The sequence below is a fragment of the Salmo trutta genome, chromosome 11, assembly GCF_901001165.1.
Source record: "Salmo trutta chromosome 11, fSalTru1.1, whole genome shotgun sequence".
In the NCBI taxonomy this organism is placed as follows: domain Eukaryota; kingdom Metazoa; phylum Chordata; class Actinopteri; order Salmoniformes; family Salmonidae; genus Salmo; species Salmo trutta.
In genome coordinates this window covers 14,766,717-14,794,498 of record NC_042967.1, presented here as the reverse complement: position 1 = coordinate 14,794,498, position 27,782 = coordinate 14,766,717, and the positions used below count along the sequence as shown (strand labels likewise).

Sequence of the window (27,782 nt, the reverse complement as noted above, 5' to 3'; positions counted from 1 at the left end):
ATGTGCCTCACCCTAGTCAGCTGGTCACTTTCCTCCTCAAAACAAAGCCTACTGTTCTGACTTGGTGGTGCACATTTAGCCTGTACCCTGTTTTAGAAAAATGTAATAATAAAATATTGTAAGGGCTTTCATTGTCTGCTTATATGCCCCCTTCTGACTTGGTGTACAGGGAAAATACTATAAGAACGGCCCATGTTCTGAATTCTGTTGCTGTACATTTCAAAAGTGCTGAACAAATAGATTTTTGACAACATCTGTCTTAGCTTGCTCATTAATGTCTTAATCAAAATTACGGATTGCCTCTTATCCGCTCAATGTTCCCTTATGCCATAGTTTGCACCTCTCAATTGTCAGTAGAAACCACATTTGTTTAAGCAAGTCAGCCATATCAGCATTTTTTTTTAAAAGCAGTAAATGAGGCTGAATGAACTGTTTCGCTACCAGACAAGGCTCAGTTGATAGCCAGGTGTAGCAGTGGTAAGGATTCATTCACTCCATGGTGCTGAAAAGAAAGCTTTGCTGTTGGGACAGTTTGTGGGCACCGTTTGTCACCATTATAGTGCAGTTAAGTATTGTTTCGTGTTGTGTTGTGTAGTGGCTTTGCTGGCATATTTTCAGTCTGCGTAATCTCAAACAGCCTACTGTCACTCACAGATTCAGATTTGAGGCAAATAAGGCTATTTTCTTGCCTGCGGAACACCCCCCCCCCCCTTCTATTTTGGACACTTATTCTTTGGACACTGTGTTAACAAACCTCCAGACGAGCTTCAATGCCATACAACACTCCTTCTGTGGCCTCCAACTGCTCTTAAATGCAAGTAAAACTAAATGCATGTTATTCAAACGATCGCTGCCCGCACCTGCCCGCCCGTCTAGCATCACTACTCTGGACGGTTCTGACTTAGAATATGTGGACAACTACAAATACCTAGGTGTCTGGTTAGACTGTAAACTCTCCTTACAGACTCACATTAAGCATCTCCAATCCAAAATTAAATCTAGAATCGGCTTCCTATTTCGCAACAAAGCATCCTTCACTCATACTGCAAAACATACCTTCGTAAAACTGACTATCCTACCGATCCTTGACTTGGGCAATATCATTTACAAAATAGCCTCCAACACTCTACTCAGCAAATTGGATGTATTCTATCACAGTGCCATCCGTTTAGTCACCAAAGCCCCATATACTACCCACCACTGCGACCTGTATGCTCTCGTTGGCTGGCCCTCGCTTCATATTCATCGCCAAACCCACTGGCTCCAGGTCATCTATAAGGCTTTGCTAGGTAAAGCTCTGCCTTATCTCAGCTCACTGGTCACCATAGCAGCACCCACCCGTACTATGCGCTCCAGAAGGTATATCTCTCTGGTCACCCCCAAAGCCAACTCCTCCTTTGGCCGCCTCTCCTTCCAGTTCTCTGCTGCCAATGGCTGGAACGAATTGCAAAAATCACTGAAGCTGGAGTCTTATATCTCTCTCACTGTAAATAGCCCACCCAACTACCTCATCCCAATATTGTTATTTTTTTTGTTGCTCCTTTGCACACCAGTATCTCTACTTGCACATTCATCTTCTGCACATCTATCACTCCAGTGTTTAATTGCTAAATTGAAATTATTTCACTACTATGGCCTATTTATTGCCTTACCTCCCTAATCTTAATACATTTGCATACACTGCAAATTGATTTTTCTATTGTGTTATTGACTGTACGTTTGTTTATCCCATGTGTAACTCTGTGTTGTTTGTGTCACACTGCTTTGCTTTATCTTGGCCAGGTCGCAGTTGTAAATGAGAACTTGATCTCAACTGGCCTACCTGGTTAAAAAAAGGTGAAATAAAAATAAATTAAAAAAACTCCCATATCTATTGGGTGAAATACCACAGTGTGCCATCAAAGTTACACGATGTATGACCTGTTGCCACAAGAAAAGGGCAACCAGTGAAGATCAAACACCATTGTAAATACAACCCATATTTATGTTTATTTTCTACCTGGTGAAATAAAAATAAATTACATTTTGGGACTGCAAGGCCTGGCATACTTCAGAATCATTTTGGTAGCTCATGTTGACAAATAGCCAAACCGAAAACTGCAGACATTACTAGTGCCTCCCCGCTATCAAACTGGCATAAAAAAAATTCAATGAAACGGAGCCGAACGTGATCAGAAATCTCAACCAGCAAGCAAGTCGCAGCAATGAAGAACTGAGTGCGTGCGCGTTCAAGCAAGTCGCAGCAATGAAGAATTGAGTGCGTGCGCGTTCACGCGAAGAGGGGCGGAGAATTCCTGCAGAGGGGGCTTTTCGGCACAACACCGGAACGTTTTTAGAGTTTCTTATTTAATACTCCGTCCCCCTGGTGGCGGTAATGCATCATTAACTTTGGATGCCAACCTTAAACCCCATCGAAGAAGAAGTAGACAGCTCCAGCCCAAGTCAAACACTGGGTACACCGCCCCATTCCTGAAAATGGATCGCTCCTACAGACAGTGAGTCACGTGGCTTGCTATATAAAGCAGATAAACAGGCGGGCACGCATCCAGTTATACTGTTCGATTGAACGTTAGAATGGGTAAAACAAGTGACCTAAGGGACTTTGAGCGTGGTATGATCGTAGGTGCCAGGCGCGCCGGATCAAGTATCTCAGAAACGGCCGCCCTCCTGGGCTTTTCACGCACGACAGTTTCTAGGGTTTACCGAGAATGGTGCGACAAACAAAAAACATCCAGTCAGCGGCAGTCGTGTGGGCGAAAACAGCTCGTTGACGAGAGAGGTAGAATGAGAATGGAAAGAATCGTGCAAACTAACAGACGGGCCACAAACAGACAAATAACGGCGCAGTACAACAGTGGTGCGCAGAACAGTATCTCTGAACGCACAACTCGTCGATCCTTGTCACGGATGGGCTATTGCAGCAAACGCCGGGCAAATGAGGAGTGGAAAAACATCGCCTGTGTAGATACGGTAAGGAGGCAATGGAATGTAGACTGTTCTATTGTCATTGACCAGATTGGCGCACATTCAACAAATCTGATCTAACTAAGTGGATATTCGTCAAATCCGTCATGATTTATTTATTGTAACTGGCCCACAATGTGGTTAAGTCCGACTTTAATATAGTTGGTTGTTTTCACTGCATAACATTTAGAAGTTGCCCCTTTTCAGGTCTAGAATTTGGCAGTCACTTCTAACTTACTGTCTTATAAACTGGGTGGCGTAGTTGGTATACAGTAGTTGGTATACAGAAATCGGTGATTGTCCGTCGTTTTTAACTGTAATGCGTGTGTTGGGGTTGACATCCATACAAGAGTTATACTCCAGGTTTTACCTCAACATACAGTATAGTGTGAAATACACATAAATAATATCCTAAATATAGGCTACTTTTGCTGGGGGGCGATGAGATTCGGGATCTTCCTTCACCCTTTCACTCACGCGTTTCCATGGCAATGCCATTGTTTGTTTTGGTTGGATTGAATGACCTCTTTACCGCATCCTCTGGCTGTAATCTCCAGGAGACACGTTTGATGTCAGCAGTGGTGTAACGAGTACTTAAATCATACTAAAAGTAAAGTTACCTTAATAAAAACGAGTCAAGTGAAAGTCACCCAGTAAAATACTGCTTGAGTAAAAGTATCTGGTTTTAAATCAAATCCAATTGTATTGGTCACATACACATGTTTAGCAGATGTCATTACGGGTGTAGCGACATGCTTGTGTACACAGTGGTGGGGAAAAAGTACTCAATAGGCATAATTGGCTAAGTAAAAGTAAATACTATGCATCAAATTCCTTATGTTAAACAAACCAGAAGACACGATTTTTTTTATTTTTTTTTACGGAGAGACAGGGGCACGCCAACATTGACATCCTTTACAAACGCACTATTTGTGTTTAGTGAGTCTGCCATATCATAGGCAGTAAGGATGAGGTGTTATATTTGATAGGTGTGTGAATTGGACCATATGTTGTCCTGCCTGAGCATTTGCCTGTCAGGGGAAAATGTATTGGAATAAAACGAACATTTTCTTTAGGAATGTAGTGGAGTAAAAGTTTTCCAAAATATAAGTAGTAAAGTACAGATACCCCCCCCCCCCCCAAAAAAAATGTCTTAAGTAGTACTTTAAAGTATTTTTACTTATACCACTGGCTGTCAACTAGCTACCTTGATCCAAAACAAAATATATATATTTAACATTTTAAATGTACTGTTTCATATTCTAATATTTGTCTTATTTATGCACTTGGTCATGTCTTGTACAGTATACTATCCTAGTGGCAGTCATATTTATGTGCCTGAATGCTAGGCTAGTATTCAGAAGCTATACAGCTAGGTAACTACCTACCTACGTGATATTAGCAACAAATCATTCAGCCGGTGGAGATCCTTTATTTAATCACTTATCATTTCTGCCAACAACATGAACAAGGTGATCTTCAATTCATGGATGGTGTCAGAATGCACTGCTGTATTAAAGCAATTCAGAACTAAGTTGTTGACATGTTCTGTTGCACATTCAAAGCCAGATTAAGTCATTGCGGAATGTATCCATAATCATGAATGAATAAGCATATTTATTTGACAAAAATGCATCTAGTCACCCATCAATCACGTCAAACACCGGAAACTCAAACAATTACATTGTTTACTATTTTGATTTATTTAAAACAATGCATACATATGCCTTTTATACATAACATAAAACATCTGAATTTAAGTAAACATATACAATTATTTATTCATCAGTGTCACAAGCCTGGGACATTGAAGAGCACTATATGAACTATTATTACTATCTGAGAGTGCATCGATTCTGCTTTTCCATTTTAGGACTTAGACCAGTACAAATAACACAATGTAAAACAGCATATTATTTTTCCTGCTCTAATTACGTTGGTCACCAGTTTATAATAGCAATAAGGCATCTCGGAGGTTTGTGGTATATGGCCAATATATCATGGCTGAGGGCTGTATCCAGGCACTTATTGCTTAAATATCAACCGGGAAGCCACAGATAGAACAAAGAAACAGATATTTCACCGGATGTATAAATGTGAAGCATCAGCCTGGCGTTTCCACTCACTACATTCTCCAAATATGGTAGTGCGAGGAAGCCCAGTGGCCGGCGGTGGGAGAAAATGGAACAAGACCGATTTTTGGCCTACATTCTGCAAATTTTCTCATGAAACATTTGATCTCAATATAAATCTAATCAAATCAAATGTATTTATATAGCCCTTCTTACATCAGCTGATATCTCAAAGTGCTGTACAGAAACCCAGCCTAAAACCCCAAACAGCAAGCAATGCAGGTGTAGAAGCACGGTGGCTAGGAAAAACTCCCTAGAAAGGCCAAAACCTAGGAAGAAACCTAGAGAGGAACCAGGCTATGAGGGGTGGCCAGTCCTCTTCTGGCTGTGCTGGGTGGAGATTATAACAGCACATGGCCTAGATGTTCAAATGTTCATAAATGACCAGCATTGTCAAATAATAATAATCATAGTAGTTGTCAAGGGTGCAACAAGTCAGTAACACAAGAGTAAGTGTCGGTTGGCTTTTTCATAGCCGATCTTTGAGAGTATCTCTACCGCTCCTGCTGTCTATAGAGAGTTGAAAACAGCAGGTCTGGGACAGGTAGCACGTCCGGTGAATAGGTCAGGGTTCCAGCAGGTCTGGGACAACAGGTCTGGGACAGGTAGCACGTCCGGTGAACAGGTCAGGGTTCCATAGCTGCAGGCAGAACAGTTGGAACTGGAGCAGCAGCACTGCCAGGTGAACTGGGGACAGCAAGGAGTCATCAAGCCAGGTAGTCCTGAGGCATGGTCCTAGGGCTCAGGTCCTCCGAGAGAGAGAAAGAAAGAAATAATTAGAGAGAGCATATTTAAATTCACACAGGACACCGGAAAAGACAAGAGAAATACTCCAGATGTGACAGACTGACCCTAGCCCCTCGACACATAAACTACTGCAGCATAAATACTGGAGGCTGAGACAGGAGGGGTCAGGAGACACTGTGGCCCCATCCGATGAAACCCCCGGACAGGGCCAAACGGGTAGGATATAACCCCACCCACTTTGCCAAAGCACAGCCTCCACACCACTGGGGGGATATCTCCAACCACCAACATACCATCCCGGGACAAGGCCGAGTATAGCCCACAAAGATCTCCGCCACGGCACAGCCCAAGGGGGGGCACCAACCCAGACAGGAAGACCACGTCAGTGACTCAACCCACTCAAGTGACGCACCCCTCCCAGCGACGGCATGGAAGAACACCAGTAAGCCAGTGACTCAGCCCCCGTAATAGGGGTAGAGGCAGAGAATCCCAGTGGAAAGAGGGGAAACCGGCCAGGCAGAGAGAGCAAGGGCGGTTCGTTGCTCCAGCCTTTCTGTTCACCTTCACACCCCCGGGCCAGACTACACTTAATCATAGGACCTACTGAAGAGATGTGTCTTCAGTAAAGACTTAAAGGTTGAGACTGAGTCTGCGTCTCTCACATTGTTAGGCAGACTATTCCATAAAAATGGAGCTCTATAGGAGAAAGCCCTGCCTCCAGCTGTTTGCTTAGAAATTCTAGGAAGAATTAGGAGGCCCGCGTCTTGTGACCGTAGCGTACGTGTAGGTATGTACGGCAGGACCAAATCGGAAAGATAGGTAGGAGCAAGCCCATGTAATGCTTTGTAGGTTAGCAGTAAAACCTTGAAATCAGCCCTTGCCTTAACAGGAAGCCAGTGTAGGGAGGCTAGCACTGGAGTAATATGATCACATTTTTTGGTTCTAGTCAGGATTCTAGCAGCCGTATTTAGCACTAACTGAAGTTTATTTAGTGCTTTATCCGGGTAGCCGGAAAGTAGAGCATTGCAGTAGTCCAACCTAGAAGTAACAAAGGCATGGATTAATTTTTCTGTGTCATTTTTGGATGAAAGTTTCAGATTTTTGCAATGTTACGTAGATGGAAAAAAGCTGTCCTTGAAACAGTCTTGATATGTTCTTCAAAAGAGAGCTCAGGGTCCAGAGTAACGCCGAGGTCCTTCAGTTTTATTTGAGACGACTGTACAACCATCCAGATTAATTGTCAGATTCAACAGAAGATCTCTTTGTTTCTTGGGACCTAGAACAAGCATCTCTGTTTTGTCCGAGTTTAAGAGTAGAACGTTTGCAGCCATCCACTTCCTTATGTCTGAGACACAGGCTTCTAGCGAGGGCAATTTTGGGGCTTCACCATGTTTCATTGAAATGTACAGCTGTGTGTCATCCGCATAGCAGTGAAATTTAACATTATGTTTTCGAATGACATCCCCAAGAGGTAAAATATATAGTGAAAACAATAGTGGTCCTAAAACGGAACCTTGAGGAACACCGAAATTTACAGTTGATTTGTCAGAGGACAAACCATTCACAGAGACAAACTGATATCTTTCCGACAGATAAGACCTAAACCAGGCCAGAACTTGTCCATGTAGACCAATTTGGGTTTCCAATCTCTCCAAAAGAATGTGGTGATCGATGGTATCAAAAGCAGCACTAAGATCTAGGAGCACGAGGACAGATGCAGAACCTCGGTCTGACGTCATTAAAAGGTCATTTACCACCTTCACAAGTGCAGTCTCAGTGCTATGATGGGGTCTAAAACCAGACTGAAGCGTTTCGTGTACATTGTTTGTCTTCCGGAAGGCAGTGAGTTGCTGCGCAACAGCTTTTTCTAAAATTTTTGAGAGGAATGGAAGATTCGATATAGGCTGATAGTTTTTTATAATTTCTGGGTCAAGATTTGGCTTTTTCAAGAGAGGCTTTATTACTGCCGCTTTTAGTGAGTTTGGTACACATGCGGTGGATAGAGAGCCGTTTATTATGTTCAACATAGGAGGGCCAAGCACAGAAAGCAGCTCTTTCAGTAGTTTAGTTGTAATAGGGTCCAGTATGCAGCTTGAAGGTTTAGAGGCCATGATTATTTTCATCATTGTGTCAAGAGATATAGTACTAAAACACTTTAGTGTCTCCCTTGATCCTAGGTCCTGGCAGGGTTGTGCAGAATCAGGACAACGGAGCTTTGGAGGAATACGCAGATTTAAAGAGGAGTCCGTAATTTGCTTTCTAATGATCGTGATCTTTTCCTCAAAGAAGTTCATGAATTCATCACTGCTGAAGTGAGAGCCATCCTCTCTTGGGGAATGCTGCTTTTTAGTTAACTTTGCGACAGTATCAAAAAGACATTTCGGATTGTTCTTATTTTCCTCAATTAAGTTGGAAAAATAGGATGATCGAGCAGCAGTGAGGGCTCTGTTCAGGGTTTTGTTCCCAAAACAAAAATGTTAGAGGGTACTAAGTTTTATAGACTTTACCCTTTGCTAAAGTTTTTTAAAAAGTCAGTTGTTTAGGAGTGTAAAGGCGAATTGACTTAATGCACACACGCACTTCGCATAGTAGGCCTTCCCGAATGGAAATGTGCAAATAATGTTAGGACGAGACAAAAGGCTGGTGCTTGGCTCTGCCCACCATGACTCATTTTATTCTGTTTGAAACGACAAGCTGTGGTTTCTTGGTTTAGTTATACACTCTGGGGAAGCGTTCTCAACCGACCTTAACCTGTTATGGATAGGGAGCAGTATTTTCACGGCCGGATAAAAAACGTACCCGATTTAATCTGATTATTACTCCTGCCCAGAAACTAGAATATGCATATAATTATTAGCTTTGGATAGAAAACACTCCAAAGTTTCTGAAACTGTTTGAATGGTGTCTGTGAGTATAACAGAACTCATTTGGCAGGCCAAAACCTGAGAAGATTCCAAACAGGAAGCGCCCTCTCTGACCATTTCTTGGCCTTCTTTATCATCTCTAACCAAAACAGGGGATCTCTGCTGTAACGTGACACTTCCTACGGCTCCCATGGGCTCTCAGAAGGCGGCAAAAAGCTGAATGGTGGCTTTGCAGGCCCTGGCTGAAAAACATTAGCGCATTTTGATAGTGGTCGATCAGAGACTGGAGGCGCGTGCACGAGGCGACCCCATGTTTATATTCTTTCGTCTTTGAACGTAAACAACGACTCCCGGTCGGAATATTATCGCGTTTTTACGAGAAAAATAGCATAAAAATTGATTTTAAACAGCGGTTGACATGCTTCGAAGTACGGTAATGGAATATTTAGAATTTTTTTGTCACGAAACGCGTCGGGCGCGTAACCCTTCGTCACCCTTGGATAGTGTCTTGAACGCACTAACAAAACGCCGCTATTTGGATATAACTATGGATTATTTTGAACCAAACCAACATTTGTTATTGAAGTAGCAGGCCTGGGAGTGCATTCTGACGAAGAACAGCAAAGGTAATCAAACTTTTCTAATAGTAAATCGGAGTTTGGTGAGGGTCAAACTTGGTGGGTGTCAAAATAGCTAGCCGTGATGGCTGGGCTATCTACTCAGAATATTGCAAAATGTGCTTTCACCGAAAAGCTATTTTAAAATCGGACATAGCGAGTGCATAAAGGAGTTCTGTATCTATAATTCTTAAAATAATTGTTATGTTTTTTGTGAACGTTTATCATGAGTAATTTAGTAAATTCACCAGAAGTGTTCGGTGGGAATGCTAGTTCTGAACATCACATGCTAATGTAAAAAGCTGGTTTTTGATATAAATATGAACTTGATTGAACAAAACATGCATGTATTGTATAACATAATGTCCTAGGCGTGTCATCTGATGAAGATCATCAAAGGTTAGTGCTGCATTTAGCTGTGGTTTTGTTTTTTGTGACATTGTATGCTAGCTTGAAAAATGGGTGTCTGATTATTTCTGGCTGGGAACTCTGCTGACATAATCTAATGTTTTGCTTTCGCTGTAAAGCCTTTTTGAAATCGGACAGTGTGGTTAGATAAAGGAGAGTCTTGTCTTTAAAATGGTGTAAAATAGTCATATGTTTGAAAAATGGAAGTTTTTGGATTTTTGAGGAATTTGTAATTCGCGCCACGCCTATCATTGGATATTGGAGCAGGTGTTCCGCTAGCGGCACGTCTAGATGTAAGAGGTTTTAAGTATGCTGATTTGTATATCGTTTGTATTTCCGTTTTTTATTTTCAATATGACGCAATTCGCACCTGACAAACACTTGCACAATATGGCCGAGCCTAACCGTACCACAGACCGAACTGCAAACACTTCCAGCTGATTGCTAGGAAACGTGCTTCGGTTGACAACGTTCGGTTATATTCGGCCATTGTTTACATATTGTGCAGCACATTGAAAATGCTCACCGGAATTACAACCGACAGACCAATATACCTACCGGCGCCCCAAAACGTCGGGCTGATAATAATAGTTTCTTTTGGAAATGTTATCTCCACAACCGGTAAAGTACGTTTAAGTACACTGCTCAAAAAAATAAAGGGAACACTTAAACAACACAATGTAACTCCAAGTCAATCACACTTCTGTGAAATCAAACTGTCCACTTAGGAAGCAACACTGATTGACAATAAATTTCACATGCTGTTGTGCAATGGAATAGACAACAGGTGGAAATTATAGGCAATTAGCAAGACACCCCCAATAAAGGAGTGGTTCTGCAGGTGGGGACCACAGACCACTTCTCAGTTCCTATGCTTCCTGGCTGATGTTTTGGTCACTTTTGAATGCTGGCGGTGCTTTCACTCTAGTGGTAGCATGAGACGGAGTCTACAACCCACACAAGTGGCTCAGGTAGTGCAACTCATCCAGGATGGCACATCAATGCGAGCTGTGGCAAGAAGGTTTGCTGTGTCTGTCAGTACCAGGAGACAGGCCAGTACATCAGGAGACGTGGAGGAGGCCGTAGGAGGGCAACAACCCAGCAGCAGGACCGCTACCTCCGCCTTTGTGCAAGGAGGAGCAGGAGAAGCACTGCCAGAGCCCTGCAAAATGACCTCCAGCAGGCCAGAAATGTGCATGTGTCTGCTCAAACGGTCAGAAACAGACTCCATGAGGGTGGTATGAGGGCCCGACGTCCACAGGTGGGGGTTGTGCTTACAGCCCAACACCGTGCAGGACGTTTGGCATTTGCCAGTGAACACCAAGATTGGCAAATTCGCCACTGGCGCCCTGTGCTCTTCACAGATGAAAGCAGGTTTACACTGAGCACTTGACAGACGTGACAGAGTCTGGAGACGCCGTGGAGAACGTTCTGCTGCCTGCAACATCCTCCAGCATGACCGGTTTGGCGGTGGGTCAGTCATGGTGTGGGGTGGCATTTCTTTGGGGGGCCGCACAGCCCTCCATGTGCTCGCCAGAGGTAGACTGACTGCCATTAGGTACCGAGATGAGATCCTCAGACCCCTTGTGAGACCATATGCTGGTGCGGTTGGCCCTGGGTTCCTCCTAATGCAAGACAATGCTAGACCTCATGTGGCTGGAGTGTGTCAGCAGTTTCTGCAAGAGGAAGGCATTGATGCTATGGACTGGCCCAGACCTGAATCCAATTGAGTACATCTGGGACATCATGTCTCGCTCCATCCACCAACGCCACGTTGCACCACAGACTGTCCAGGAGTTGGCGGATGCTTTAGTCCAGGTCTGGGAGGAGATCCCTCAGGAGACCATCCGTCACCTCATCAGGAGCATGCCCAGGCGTTGTAGGGAGGTCATACAGGCACGTGGAGGCCGCACACAGTACTGAACCTCATTTTGACTTGTTTTAAGGACATTACATCAAAGTTGGATCAGCCTGTAGTGTGGTTTTCCACTTTAATTTTGAGTGTGACTCCAAATCCAGACCTCCATGGGTTGATAAATTGGATTTCCATTGATTTATTTTTGTGTGATTTTGTTGTCAGCACATTCAACTATGTAAAGAAAAAAGTATTTAATAAGATTATTTCTTTCATTCAGATCTAGGATGTGTTGTTTAAGTGTTCCCTTTATTTTTTTCAGCAGTATATAATTTTATTCAACATTCTGGCATGTAGAGCCTATTGCGTATTTTTTGCAGTGACTTATTTGACTGATGGGCATTGAGTAACCATGGTAACAGTGATGTTTAGACATTGATACATTAGATCAGCGTATTGTAAACAACAAACTGTCCTATCGGTTATTCGCTCGACTGATAGGCAATCCATTTCCCCCCCAATACATTTGAATTGAAGATACAAAAAAAAATGTGGCTCTCAAGAGAAGACAGGCGATGTGCACACTGCCCACAAAATGAGGTGGAAACTGAGGTGCACTTCCTACCCTCTTGCCAAATGTATCACCATATTAGAGACACATATTTCCCTCAGATTACACAGACCCACAAATAATTTGAGAACCAATCCAATTTAATAAACCTCCAAACAAGCTTCAATGCCATACAACACTCCCTCCATGGCCTCCAACGCTAGTAAAACTAAATGCGTGCTCTTCAACCCATCACTGCCCACGCCCACCCGCCTAGCATCAATACTCTGGACGGTTCTGACTTAGAATATGTGGACAACTACAAATACCTAGGTGTCTGGCTAGATGGTAAACTCTCCTTCCAGACTCATAGTAAGCATCACCAATCCAAAATTAAATCGGCTTCCTATTTTGCAACAAAGCATCCTTCACTCATGCTGCCAAACATACCCTCGTAAAACTGACTATCCTGCCGATCCTTGACTTCGGCGATGTCATTTACAAATTAGCCTCCAACACTCTACTCAGCAAATTGGATGTAGTCTATCACAGTGCCATCCGTTTTGCCACGAAAGTCCCATATACTACCCACCACTGCGACCTGTATGCTCTCGTTGGCTGGTCCTCGCTACATATTCGTCGCCAAACCCACTGGCTCCAGGTCATCTATAAGTCTTTGCTAGGTAAAGCCCCGCCTTATCGCAGCTCACTGGTCACCATAGCAGCACCCATCCGTAGCACGCGCTCCAGCAGGTATATTTCACTGGTCATCCCCAAAGCCAACTCCTACTTTGGCTGCCTTTCTTTCCAGTTCTCTGCTGCCAATGACTGGAACGAATTGCAAAAATAGCCCATCCAACTAACTACCTCATCCCCACATTTTTTTTTTCTGCTCTTTTGCACACCAGTATTTCCACTTGCACATCATCATCTGCACATCTATCACTCCAGTGTTAATTTGCTAAATTGTCATTATTTAGCCACTATGGCCTATTTATTGCCTTACCTCCTTATTTCATTTGCACACACTGTATACAGATATTCTATTGTGTTATTGACTGTACGTTTGTTTATCCCATGTGTAACTCTGTTGTTTTTGTCGCACTGCTTTGCTTTATCTTGGCCAGGTCGCAGTTTTAAATGAGAACTTGATCTCAACTGGCCTACTTGGTTAAAAAAGTGAAATAAAAATACACTTAAACTCCCATATCTATTGGGTGAAATACCACAGTGTGCCATCAAAGTTACACGATGTATGACCTGTTGCCACAAGAAAAGGGCAACCAGTGAAAAACAAACACCATTGTAAATACAAGCCATATTTGTTTATTTTCCCTTTTGCACTTTAACTATTTGCACATCGCTACAACACTGTATATAGCCATAATGACATTTGAAATGTCTCTATTCCATTGGAACTTTTGTGAGTGTAATGTTTACTGTTAATGTTTTTATTGTTTATTTCACTTTTGTTTATTATCTATTTCACTTGCTTTGGCAATGTTAACATGTTTCCCATGCCAATAAAGCCCTTAAATTGATTGCTAACAAAAAGCATTGCAATTTTCATTAGTGACTTCATCAGCTGGCCAAGTGAAGGTAGAACTGTATTGTGCGGTTCTTCCTCGTGGCAGCTGGTTTAAAGACACAACCGCGGTGCCTCGACATAAAACATCATGCAACCAAATACCTTTATTGATGGCTCCACTAGACAGCCTTATCAATGTTTCACTTTGTCGGTGTGCAAATCATGATCGTTTGACGTTAACTTTATTCAACCTTTTTATCAAGCTTTTGATTGAGCAACGACTGACCCTGAATATTAGACGTGATGTAACATTTTGTAGCTACGAACTGAGAGTTGCTTCATACAAAAGTCAGGAAAAACGTCAGTGGAATAATAACCACAGATTAAAGTCCATATTTTGTGTATTGACTTTTTTTTCATCAGATTCAAGATTTCTTACGGATTCAAAACAAAAAAAAGATTTGATGCAGCAAGTTATAGTTGCCAAAATGTGACCATTCTGAACATGTTTCCCACAACCCTTTTGCATATAGTGTGGCAGGTAGCCTAGCTGTTAGAGCATTGGTCCAGTAACCCAAAGGCCGCTAGTTTGAGTCCTCGAGCCGACAAAGGGAAAAATCTGTGGATGTGCCCTTGAGCAAGGCACTTAACCCCAATTGTTCCACGATCGCCATTGATAATGGCACACCTAGGCCGTGACCCGACTCTCCAAGGATGTCTCGGGGCGAGTGGGATATGCAAAAAAACTAATTTCCAATTCATACGTGTATTACAGTTTTTTTCCAACTGCTAACACACGTTTTCAAAACGGTCTCCTTTTTTTCAAAACTCTACACACAGTTCCCAAAACTGCACACGCAAAATGCCTCACATCTCCTTCAAAATGTAACACTGCATTCAAAATGCCATAAACACATGTCGGAATGAAGCATTTGCATCAAATGGCAAACACTGCTTTCATAATAGTACATTTTTGGATATACCATGTAAACACTGTTGTTCTTAATCTAAAGCTCTTTGGTCTTTCATAGGCTTATATCTACATTTCAATACAATGTTCTACTGTGAAAGTAATCTGCTGAGAGGGGTAACAAGTACACTGTAAACACCAGTGCAAACAAAGTATTTATTAGGCCAAACATTACTGTTGTATACAGTAGCATACAACAAAACCATAAACATATGTAAACCAAAAGTATATTCTTTAGAATACAGTAAAGAACACAAGTGTGTGTGTGTGTGTGTGGGGGGGGGGTCCCGGGGGGGGCAGTCCAGGAATTGGTAGGGGGGGGGGCAGTCACCAGTGCTAAGCTACGCTTCATCTCTTCTCTGGGCTGGGTCTGGCCACAATACTTCGTCCACATCACAAGATACTTCCCTCGATGTTTGGCAAGAGAAAACATATCTTCTAGCATGGCGTATCCAACCTTGGACAGAGGCAACCACTATGTCCCCACATGCGTCCTCCATTGCCTGGAGAAGCGGCATGCGGCATAGGGTTGGCGATCATACACTTTCCAGTGCCAGGCTGAGAAGAATTCCTCTATGGGATTTAGAAAAGGTGAACATGGGGGTAGGTACAAAACTACAAATTGTTGATGGGTGGAAAACCAGTTTTGGACCAGAACAGCCCGGTGAAAACTAACATTGTCCCATAAAACCACAAATCTAGCAGGCTGCTGATCTGGATCAGGGACAAGCATTGTGTAAATTGCATCCAGAAAAGTGAGCATATGGCCGGTGTTGTACGGACCCAGTGTGGCATTGTGATGGAGGACCCCGTTTTGAGTGATGGCAGCACACATGGTTATATTACCCTCACGCTGTCCAGGGACATTGGTAATTGCCCTCCGTCCTATTACATTTCTTCCGCGGCGCCTGGTTTTGGTGAGGTTGAAGCCAACCTCATCCACATAAATAAATTCATGGCGAATTACATGGGCATCCAGCTCCAATACTCTCTGTAACAGACAAAAGGACATACAGATGAGTAAATATGGTATGTCTGAAGTACTGGAAGTAGTGCTGCATACATACCTCTACAAATTCATGTCGCATATTCTTGACTCTGTCAGAGTTTCTCTCAAATGGCACCTTGTAAAGTTGTTTCATCGTCACTCGGTGCCGTTGGAGGATGCGTTGTATGATCGACAGGCTTACAGCATTGATGTTGTTGAATATGGTGTCATTATTCAAGATATGCTCTCTTATCTCTCGAATCCTAATTGCATTGTTGGCCAAAACCATATTTATAATTGCAGTCTCTTGTACATCTGTAAACAAGCGTCCTCGTCCTCCATGATGTCTTTTCCTTTCCACTCTGTACAGAATTCAAAACACAGTATGTGTTCAGCATTGGAACTGTAAACAATGTACAAAAAAATGTAGTACAGCATGATAACTAACCTCATTCATTCAATGCAGTGCAGTAAATGGATGGCTTAGAGTTACAAATGTTTATGCAATACTATGCAGTCACACGTATTTTACAGTACATTACTGTAATGCTAAAATAGTCATTAGATAGTTGCATACCTGTTCTCATTTCTGAAGGTTTGAATTATGGACGCCACTGTAAATCCACTCAAGTTGGGCTGGACTCTCAGTCCAGCCTCTCATGGTCAAACCGTGGTTGATCACATGATCAACAAGTGTTGCCCTAATCTCATCAGAGATGGCTCTCCTTCCTTCTCTTCTTTGCCCTCGTCCTCTTCTTCCTCTTCCTCCTACTCCTCCTCTTCCAACTCTTCGTCTTTGAATTTGTCCTTGTTGTTGTCCCCTGCCTCTCCCTCCTACTCCTCTTGCTCTCTGTCCATTGTATAAAACAGGTAATCTGACCTTTGACCTATTTATAGGCCTATACTACAGTAAAGCAGTGATTGGTTAGTGATCAGTTAAGCAATTAGTGTTTGCACATGTGAGGAGTGTGTGTGTGTGTGTGTGTGTGTGTGTGTGTGTGTGTGTGTGACCTGGTGAATAAGTGTAGCATTTTCATTGGTTGTGTTTAGAAAAGGAAAGCAAGTCACTTCCTGTTAGATTGTTGTATTTTAGGTAGAGAATTGTGTGTAGTGTTTTGAAAAAAGTGTTTTATGCAATTGACAACTTGAGTCAAAGGCTGAGAAATAGCTTATGGTTTTGGATATTTGGTGTGTAGTTTAGCACTTTGAGTGAGAGGTTTCAAAAATCGTGTGACGTGAAAAGATTTTGTGTGTAAGTAGTTGGAAAAAACTGTAATACACACTATGTGTAAAATGGAACAAATATAAGCACCCACCAAATTATTATATATGCATAAAATTACATTTGAATGTGTGCATTCTCAATTTTGAGTGTTTGTAGTGCAGCTGTAAACAATGTACGCAAACATTAAAATAAATATTCTGTCTTTTGAATTACATATATATTATTTTTTTATCCTTATAGGTACGGGAACTTGTCCTGGACAACTGTAGCTCAAATGAAGGGAAAATCGAAGGCCTCACAGCAGAATTCATCAATCTGGAATTCCTCAGTTTGATAAACGTTGGTTTAGTCTCAGTCTCCAACCTTCCCAAACTTGAAAAACTCAAGAAGGTAAAGTTTTGCGTTTAGAATTATTTTTTTGACTCAAGCTCACACTTACATTTACAGTACATTTTCTTTACACATTTGTGTTGTTGGGGGGTCGAAAAAGCTGTTGACTATGTTCCTAATGGCACTTGTATAATGCACTACCTCTTGAGGGCCCTGGTCTAAAGTAGTGCTCTATGTAAGGAATAGGGTTCCATTTGGGACGTAGTCATTATTTTCTGAAAGACTGTTACTTACTTTGGTGTTTTTGGACAGAAGTGACTGATATATCTTCACATTATGTTGCAGTTGGAACTCAGCGACAACAGAATCTCTGGTGGCCTTGACGTGCTAGTAGAGAAACTCCCCAACCTCACACATCTAAATCTAAGTGGGAACAAACTGAAAGACATCAGCACGTTGGAACCTTTGGTAGGTACACCAAACTCCCAGTAGAGCACAATACAGTGCGACACCATCTCATTGTCTCAGGCTGTCTCAACTGACACTATTCCCTATATAGAGTTTTGACCATAGACCTAGTTGGCAGTGTGATGCTTGTTTCCCTATGTTAGTAAAGTTAGTGCCGACAGACACGGCAGCTCTGGTTCCAGCTCCTAAACAACTTTGCAGTATTTTGTTTTTAGCCCAGAAAGCTTTTTTGTGTTATTACATGCAGCCTGAAATAACTTTTGGATATCAGAGCAGCGGTCACTCACCAGCATTACGACCAGGAATACGACTTTCCCAAATTTGATCCTTTGTTCGTACCCCCCTGGGCAATTTAATTTATCCCAGAGGCTGCTCCAAGACACCGCTGGTGGAGAAGAGGTATTCGGAGTGGACTTCTAGTCCGACTCATGAGGCGTGCACACCATTCACCGCTTCTGAGTATATTACTCGCTAATGTTCAGTCTCTGGACAATAAAGTAGACGAGCTCAGGGTGAGGATCTCCTTCCAGAGAAACATCAGGGACTGTAACATACTCTGTTTCACGGAATCATGTCTCTCTTGGGATATACTGTCCTCGTCCATACAGCCAGCTGGGTTCTCAGTTCATCGTGCAGACAGGAATAAAGAACTCTCCGGGAAGAAGAAAGTCGATGGTGTATGTTTCATGATTAACTTCTCATGGTGTGTTTGATAACATACAGACAATCAAGTCCTCTTGTTCACCCGACCTAGAATACCTCACAATCAAATTCCGACTGTATTATCTCCCAAGAGAATTCTCTTCGGTTATAGTCACAACCGTGTATATTCCCCCTCAAGCCGATACCACATCCTGAGGCCGCATTTATTGTAGCTGGGGATTTTAACAAAGCAAATTTGAGCAAATCGGTACCAAAGTTCTATCAACACATTGACTGTAGTACTCGCTTAGGAAAAACACTAGACCACTGCTACTCGCCCTTTCGAGATGCCTCCCTTCGGCAAATCCGATCACGACTCCATTTTGCTCCTTACTTCCTGTTTGAGTTTCTGCCTCTAGGAAGGATCTGTTTTAAGGTCTATTCAACGCTGGCCTGACCAATCAGAATCCATGCTTCAAGATTGTTTTGATCACGTGGACTGGGATATGTTCCGGGTAGCCTCTGAGAATAACATTTGACGTATACACAGACACGGTGACTGAGTTCATCATTAAGTGTATTGGGGATGTTGTTCCCGCGGTGACTATTAAAACCTACCCTAACCAGAAACCGTGGATAAATAGCAGCATTCGTGCAAACCACTGAATTTAACAAAGGCAAGGTGATTGGGAATATCGTCAAATACAAACAGTGTAGTTATTCACCCCGTAAGGCACTCAAACAGGCGCAACATCAGTACAGCGACAAAGTGGAGTCGCAATTCAATGGCTCAGACATGAGCCGTATGTGGCAGGGTCTACAGACAATCACGGATTACAAAAGGAAAACCACCCACTTCGGGACACTGACGTCTTGCTCCCCGACAAGCTAAACACCACCTTCGCCCGCATTGAGGATAACACAGTGCCACCGACGTGGCCCACTCCCAAGGACTGTAAGCTCTCCTTCTCCGTGGCCGACGTGAGTAAGACATTTAAGCGTGTTAAACCTCGCAAGGCTGCCGGGCCAGACGGCATCCCTAGCTGCGTCCTCAGAGCATGCGCATAGCAGCTGGCTGGAGTGTTTACGGACATATTCAATCTCTCCCTATCCCAGTCTGCTGTCCCCACTTGCTTCAAGATGTCCACCATTGTTCCTGTACCCAAGTAAGCGAAAGTCATTTAGCTCAGTTACCATCGACCCATAGCATTCACTTCTGTCATCATGAAGTGCTTTGAGAGGCTGGGTAAGGATCATATCACTTCTACCTTACACCCTAGACCAGGCCTGGGCAAAGGCCCGCCCGGGGGCCGTATGCGGCCCGCGACCTGACTCAATACGTCCCGCGGAATCATGGGTTCCCTGTGGCTCAGTTGGTAGAGCATGGTGTTTGCAACGCCAGCATGGTGTGTGCAATGCCAGGGTTGTGGGTTCGATTCCCACGGGGGGCCAGTACAAAAAAAAACTACAAATATATGAAATGTATGCATTCACTACTGTAAGTCGCTCTGGATAAGAGTGTCTGCTAAATGACTAAAATGTAAATGTATGTTCAGATCACAAAGAATTTGCGATAGTAAAGTTTTGAAAAACGTATTTGTTTTTCAAATTAAAAGCCCAATGAATACTCTCCTTTGTGTAATGATTTAACTCCCACCGCTTGTGGGACATTTATTTTTGAGGGCCTGTATAAATAACTGCACGAGGACAGACAGTGACTGACAGGCTGACACACACGTCCCAGTTACAAATAGCAGCTAGCTAGAAATTGCGCAAAAAATTGTTTTTCAAAGAAAAGGAAAGTAGACAATGAATGTAGGGTGTTCCAGCAAGAGTGGACATCAAAATATTTCTTTATTGAGGTATTAGGGGAAGCTGTGTGCAAAGAGAGGATCGCTGTCTTTAAAGACTACAACTTGTTCCGACACTTCTAGACGAAGCATGCAGAGAAATATAGGAATATGTCTTCTGAGCAGCGGGCAAGTGCATCGAAAGAGTTGCTTTCTCAGTTGCAAAAGCAGCAAGGACTTCACAAAACTGCATTCAGCAAATGACGGAATTGCGAGAGCTACTTATGTACTGTCCCACAAAATGGCTAAACATAGCAAGCCATTCGCTGAGGGCGAATTCATTCAAGAATGTTTGATTGACTCTGCAGCAATACTTTGCCTCGACAAGAAAGAGTTGTTTGAAAATGTTTCCCTGTCAAGACGAACAGTGACATGGCGTGTTGAGGACATCGCAGAGAATATGGAACAGTTGAAAGACGGGGTAAAAGATTTCTCCTTGGCCCTGGATGAGAGCAGTGATGCAGGTGACACGGCGCAGTTGTTGATATTCTTACGAGGCATAACCCCAGACTACAGAGGAGCTTGCTTCAGTGCAGTCAATGAAATGCACAAAGATTTATTGGGGGAGGTTAATAAGTGTCTGGCAAAGCTGGGACTGCGTTTTGAAAAGTTATCCAGTGTGACCACTGATGGGTGCCCAAAATTTGACAGGAGAAAACGTTGGCCTTTTGAAAAGGATACAAGATCAAATAGCTGAGCTGAACCCAGATCAGAAAATGATTTTCCTGCATTGCATTATTCATCAGGAGGTGCTCTGTAAATGTGTTCTGAAAATGAGCTATGTTGTGGATACAGTCACTAAAGTGGTGAACTTCATAAGAGCGAAATCTTTAAACCACAGGCAGTTTGTCTCACTGTTGGAATGGCCATGCAGATCTCCCCTACCACAAACGTGAGATGGCTGAGTTTGGGGAAGGTGCTTAAAAGGGTGTGGGACCTGAAGTCGGAGATTGCTGAGTTTTTGCAAATGAAAGGAAAATATGTGGATTTCCCTCAACTGCAAGATAAAGAATGGTTGGCTGATTTTTGCCTTCACCGTGGACATCATGGCCCTCATAAATGAACTGAATTCCAAACTACAAGGTAAGGGCTTTTTTACACAGATGTACAGCCTGGTCAAAACCTTCAAGGGAAAATTACTCCTCCTGACCAGCCAAGTAGAAGCCAACAATCTCACCCACCTTCCAACACTACTAGTCTTTTCCCTATCAGATGACCAGCGGGAGAAGTATACATCACTGCTGCGTGCTTTGAACTGAGTTCTCTCCTCGTTTTGAGGATTTAAAAGTGTTGGAAAATGACATGCTGTTGGTTTCCTCTCCTTTCACCTTCAATGTGGATAACGCTCCCACTGACCTGCAACTTGAGCTTATCGATCTTCAGTCTGATGCAGTGATTGTTTTGAATAGTTCTCCAATGTCACTGACGACGTTCTATGCATGTCTCAAACAAAACTTTCCAAAGATTAAGAGTCACGCTCAGAAGATGTTTGTACTGTTTGGGTCAACCTATGTATGTGAAGACATTTTCTGTGACGAAATATAACAAGTCAAGGCACAGATCATCTCTTACTGACTCCCACCTTTCAGCAATCCTGCACATAGCGACGTCAGAAACTATACCTGATTTCACTGCTCACACTGAGTAGTTTAAATGTAATGTTGAGCTCTCTAACTTGTTTTTGTGCATACCCGTTAACAAGAGTTCTGTCCGTGGTGCTGAATGCACAGTGTACTTTTCCCTCCGTTTAGTTAATTGCATGTTTAATCATGAAAATACCTACCAAAAGGAGAACATGGATGTGGTTTATTTCTGTACATGTTAAAGTAAAATAAGTACCATATTACTGTAAATTACGTCCAGATATATCTGTGAACACAGTCATACACATGATGTATAATCCTGTAATATGCAAAAATACATTCTGTCGCCCTCCATGGAAAATAATTGCCCAGGCCTGCCCTAGACCCACTTCAATTTGCTTACCGCCCCAATAGATCCACAGACAATGCAATCACCATCGTACTGCCCTATCCCATCTGGACAAGAGGAATACCTACATCTGAATGCTGTTCATTGACTATAGCTCAGCCTTCAACATCATAGTACCCTCCAAGCTCATTAAGCTCGGGGCCCTGGGTCTGAATCCCGCCTTGTGCAACTGGGTCCTGGACTTCCTGACGGGCCGCCCCCAGGTGGTGAAGGTGGGAAGTAACATCTCCACTTCGCTGATCCTCAACACTGGGGCCCCACAAGGGTGCGTGTTCAGTCCCCTCCTGTACTCCCTGTTCACCCATGACTGCATGCCCACGCATGCCTCCAACTCAATCATCAAGTTTGCAGACGACACAACAGTAGTAGGCCTGATTACCAACAATGACGAGACAGCCTACAGGGAGGAGGTGAGGGCCCTGGCGGAGTGGTGGCAGGAAAATAACCTCTCCCTCAACAAAACGAAGGAGCTAATCGTGGACTTCAGGAAACAGCAGAGGGAGCACCCCCTATCCACATCGACGGGACCGCAGTGGAGAAGGTGGAAAGCTTCAAGTTCCTCGGCGTACACATCACTGACAATCTGAAATGGTCCACCCACACAGTGTGGTGAAGGCGCAACAGCGCCTCTTCAACCTCAGGAGGCTGAAGAAATTCGGTTTGGCCCCTAAGACCCCCACAATCTTTTACAGATGCACAATTGAGAGCATCCTGTCGGACCGTTTCACCGCCTGGTACGGCAACTGCACTGACTGCAACCACAGGGCTCTTCAGAGGGTGGTGCGGTTTGCCCAATACATCACCGGGGGCACACTGCCTGGCCTCCATGACACGTACAGCACCCGATGTCACAGGAAGGCCAAAAAGATCATCAAGGACAACAACCACCTGAACCACTGCCTGTTCACCCCGCTATCATCCAGAAGGCGAGGTCAGTACAGGTGCATCAAAGCTGGGACCGAGAGACTGAAAAACAGCTTCTATCAAGGCCATCGGACTGTTGTCCTTGATGACAGGGTTACTCAACCCTGCACCTTAGAGTCTGCTGCCCAATATACATAGACATGAAATCACTGGCCACTTTAATAATGGCACACTAGTCACTTTAATAATGTTTATATACTGCTTTACTCGTGTGTGTGTACTGTATTCTATTCTACTGTATTTAAGTCAATACCACTCCGTCATTGCTCGTCCTAATATTTATATTTCTTAATTCCATTCTTTTACTTTTGTGTATTGTTGTGAATTGTTAGATATTACTGTACTGTTGGAGCTAGGAACACAAGCATTTCGCTACACCCGCAATAACATCTGATTAAATATGTCTATGTGACTGATTTGATGTGGCACTCTGCTATAAAATCTAATGAGAGATTTATTCAGGCAGTGTTGTTCACCCCCTAATTACCCTACACCCATTTGGTCCCACAGAAAAAGCTGGACAGCCTGAAGTCTCTGGACCTGTTCAACTGTGAGGTGACCAACCTGAACGACTACAGGGAGAGTGTGTTCAAGCTGCTCCCTCAGCTCACCTACGTGGACGGGTACGACGTGGAGGACCGAGAGGCATCCGACTCGGACGGAGAGGTCGACGGTGTGGACGATGACGACGATGAGGGTGGGCAGCCATTTAGTTTTCTTGTTGTGGGAATACGAGGAAGTGCAGATGTGAGTGGAATGGGGGTGTTCTGTAGCTCAGTCGGTAGATCATTGCGCTTGCAAAGTTAGGATAGTGGGTTTGATTCCCGGGACCACCCATACATAAAATGTATGCTTGCATGACTAAGTCGCTTCGGATAAAAGCATCTGCTAAATGGCATATTATATATTACAATCCATATTAGTATATCGTGGGTGTTTTGTCATTCAAGGGGATTCTATTGTATATTTGTAAGGTTTGTCAGCATGTATCTGTGTGACTGACAATGGATGTGATATTTATTTAGAAGGGAATGAGGATGGAAAGGAGGAGGATGGTGTTGAAGAGGGAGTAGTAGGAGAGGAGGATGAGGTCAGCGGAGATAAGGAGGTAAAACCTTTTTTGGTTTGTTTGTGACCAATAGTTTAAAAATATCAATATGGTTTGAGAGCTCTATGGATACTGATCTGCTCTGTCACTTCTCTCCAGGAGGAAGACCTTGGCATTGATGATGAGGACAACGATGAAGATGGTATGTCATTCTCATACTTTTTGTCACAAGCTCATGTTTCACGTTTGGATACTTTACTAAGTACAGTATCATATAGTATAATAAGCCTTTCCCATTTCTCCCAGAAGTCAAGGCTGTCCAAGGAGAGAAGAGAAAGCGAGAGCCTGACGACGACGATTAAGAGCAAAAAACGAAAGCATAGAGTTACCAACCCCTTCCCTCTCCAATAGTAGTTATATAGGATGAGCCTTGACTAGAATACAGCATATACATATGAAGTGGGTAAAATAGTATGTAAACATTATTAAAGTGACCAGTGTTCAAAGACTATGTACATAGGGCAGAAGTCTAAGGTGCGGGGTTGAGTACCGGGTGGTAGCCAGCTAGTAACAGTGACTGAGTTCAGGGCAGGGTAGAATACCGGGTGGTAGCCAGCTAGTAACAGTGACTGACTTCAGGGCAGGGTTGAGTACCGGGTGGTAGCCAGCTAGTAACAGTGACTGACTTCAGGGCAGGGTTGAGTACCGGGTGGTAGCCAGCTAGTAACAGTGACTGAGTTCAGGGCAGGGTAGAATACCGGGTGGTAGCCAGCTAGTAACAGTGACTGACTTCAGGGCAGGGTTGAGTACCGGGTGGTAGCCAGCTAGTAACAGTGACTGACTTCAGGGCAGGGTTGAGTACCGGGTGGTAGCCAGCTAGTAACAGTGACTGAGTTCAGGGCAGGGTAGAGTACCGGGTGGTAGCCGGCTAGTAACAGTGACTGAGTTCAGGGCAGGGTAGAGTACCGGGTGGTAGCCGGCTAGTAACAGTGACTGAGTTCAGGGCAGGGTAGAGTACCGGGTGGTAGCCGGCTAGTAACAGTGACTGAGTTCAGGGCAGGGTAGAGTACCGGGTGGTAGCCGGCTAGTAACAGTGACTGAGTTCAGGGCAGGGTACTGGACGGAGGCCAGCTAGTGGTGACTGGGTAACAGTCTGATGGTCTGGAGATTGAAAAACAGCTTCTCTCTCGTTCCCAGCTTTGATGCACCTTTACTGTCTTCGCCTTCTAGATGGTAGCGGGTTGAACAGGCCATGGCTCGGTTCCTTGATGATCTTCTTGGCCTTCCTGTGACACCGGGTGCTGTAGATGTCCTGGAGGCTAGGCAATGTGCCCCTGGTGATGCGTTGGGCTAACCTCATCACCCTCTGGAGAGCCTTGCGGTTGCGAACGGTGCAATTGCCGTACCAGGCGATGATGCAGTCGGACAGGATGCTCTCAATGGTGTATCTGTAGAAGATTGTGAGGGTATTAGAGGCCAAACCAAAGTTTTTTTCGTACTGAACGCAGCCATGGTGATTTCTACTCCCAAACTAATGAAAATAAAATGGTGACACCATTAAAATAGAATTTTCCCCATCCAAAAATGAGCCAAACAACATATTGGTCCATATATCATGCTGGTGTTATTTAGCAATAAGCATGATCACCCCCCCATGCCTCCTCACCTCCCTCAATTGAACGAACTGCTATTATTGTTACACACAAATATGGTATACGAATACCTTCCATATTGAAATAAAGGAGAAAATTGGCTTACTGCTGTGCAATTTCTATCCATAAAGAAATGGGGTGGGCCAATTTCTTTAGATTTTCTCAATTGAAATAAAGATGGTTCTGGAAGTATTCTTAGGGTGTTTGTTAGGTTGCATAAACATGAGTGCTTTTACCCCCACAATTATGGCCTTTTCTAAACATAAATGAGGATAGGTTGCTGCTGCTGGTCAGTCTGAGATGGGCAGGCTGCTCGTGACTAAGGGAAGAGCTACTTTTAAAAAATGACACGTAACGAACTACAAAAAAATGTCTGGCTTTCAAATAGGCACGTTCTTCTCTTTTCTCCCCTGCAACGCTTCTCCGGGTCCTTAGTGTATAAGAGGAAGTAGTGTGCTAGGCCGCCCCCCCCCCACGTTTTATATTTTTCTGAGTGGCTGTTAGATTTAAGTCAAAACTATGTAAATACCTGAATGTTTGTTTAGCAAAGATCAACAACAAAGGGGTGTTTCTACAGGTATTTCATTTTTAATAAATTTGCAAACATTTCTAAACTTGTTTTCACTTGGTCATTATGGGGTATTGTGTGTAGATGGGTGAGGGGGGAAAATGATTTTATCCATTTTGAATTCAAGCTGTAACACAACAATGTGGTATAAGTCAAGGTGAATGAACACTGTAAATAGTGTGATATTACTCTCCTTTTCTACTATCTTTCAATGTATACCAATGTTTAAAATATTGAACAATGTTTACATTTTTTTGTATTGCAACAGTTGTGAAAGACAATGACAAAGAATTTTTGTGTAATTATTAATGTGTTACATAGTGTGTTAGGCATCTGTGATAAATTGATGTCATAGATAATCTAGTATTGCAGGTTCCCCGAGTACCTGAGTCCTTGATTGACGAACTTAACAAGGAGTCATCTAACAATTCAAAATAATATCAGACGTGAGTCACATTTTAAATTATATTTTTCTCTCTATGCCAGGCTATGAAGAAGACATGACATTGACTCCTGAGGTGTTGAACTGTTGCTCATAGCAACCCTGGTTATTATCTATGAGCGTTGGAACATCTTGAATATCGATAAGGCCTCAGTGGTCACATGTACTATTAAATCTGCACCCAGCACAGCTAGAAGAGGACTAGCATCCCCTCAGAGCCTGGTTCCTCTCTACCCAGCACAGCTAGAAGAGGACTAGCCACCCCTCAGAGCCTGGTTCCTCTGCACCCAGCACAGCTAGAAGAGGACTAGCCACCCCTCAGAGCCTGGTTCCTCTCTACCCAGCACAGCTAGAAGAGGACTAGCCACCCCTCAGAGCCTGGTTCCTCTGCACCCAGCACAGCTAGAAGAGGACTAGCCACCCCTCAGAGCCTGGTTCCTCTGCACCCAGCACAGCTAGAAGAGGACTAGCCACCCCTCAGAGCCTGGTTCCTCTGCACCCAGCACAGCTAGAAGAGGACTAGCCACCCCTCAGAGCCTGGTTCCTCTGCACCCAGCACAGCTAGAAGAGGACTAGCCACCCCTCAGAGCCTGGTTCCTCTGCACCCAGCATAGCTAGAAGAGGACTAGCCACCCCTCAGAGCCTGGTTCCTCTGCACCCAGCACAGCTAGAAGAGGACTAGCCACCCCTCAGAGCCTGGTTCCTCTGCACCCAGCACAGCTAGAAGAGGACTAGCCACCCCTCAGAGCCTGGTTCCTCTGCACCCAGCACAGCTAGAAGAGGACTAGCCACCCCTCAGAGCCTGGTTCCTCTGCACCCAGCACAGCTAGAAAAGGACTAGCCTCCCCTCAGAGCCTGGTTCCTCTCTACCCAGCACAGCTAGAAGAGGACTAGCCACCCCTCAGAGCCTGGTTCCTCTCTACCCAGCACAGCTAGAAGAGGACTAGCCCCCCCTCAGAGCCTGGTTCCTCTGCACCCAGCACAGCTAGAAGGACTAGCCACCCCTCAGAGCCTGGTT

The 27,782-nt window shown here is 43.8% G+C and overlaps 1 protein-coding gene across 3 annotated transcripts; it reads left to right on the top strand.

The window, feature by feature from the left end:
- Positions 1 to 2,559: 2,559 nt before the first annotated feature.
- Positions 2,560 to 24,610, top strand: LOC115202276 (acidic leucine-rich nuclear phosphoprotein 32 family member B). Of its 3 annotated transcripts, none has more exons than XM_029766319.1 (7): positions 2,560 to 2,970; positions 17,089 to 17,238; positions 17,524 to 17,646; positions 23,565 to 23,751; positions 24,080 to 24,162; positions 24,262 to 24,304; positions 24,409 to 24,479. In XM_029766319.1, the coding sequence occupies exons 1-7, from the start codon at positions 2,575 to 2,577 to the stop codon at positions 24,462 to 24,464; spliced, it is 1,038 nt and encodes a 345-aa protein (XP_029622179.1). In that variant the 5' UTR covers positions 2,560 to 2,574; the 3' UTR covers positions 24,465 to 24,479. The 3 variants fall into 3 exon arrangements, with proteins under 3 accessions (XP_029622179.1, XP_029622177.1, XP_029622180.1); XM_029766320.1 differs by having other exon boundaries at positions 2,677 to 2,970; positions 24,412 to 24,474; XM_029766317.1 differs by having other exon boundaries at positions 24,262 to 24,610.
- The last annotated feature ends 3,172 nt before the right edge of the window (positions 24,611 to 27,782 follow it).

Bases quoted from the DNA above. Each gene is read 5' to 3' on its own strand.
- LOC115202276 (XM_029766317.1), top strand. From the start codon at position 2,575: ATGGGTAAAACAAGTGACCTAAGGGACTTTGAGCGTGGTATGATCGTA. The intron at 2,971-17,088 runs GTAAGGAGGCAA...TTATCCTTATAG, and splicing joins ACATCGCCTGTGTAGATACG to GTACGGGAACTTGTCCTGGA. The intron at 17,239-17,523 runs GTAAAGTTTTGC...ATTATGTTGCAG, and splicing joins AACTTGAAAAACTCAAGAAG to TTGGAACTCAGCGACAACAG.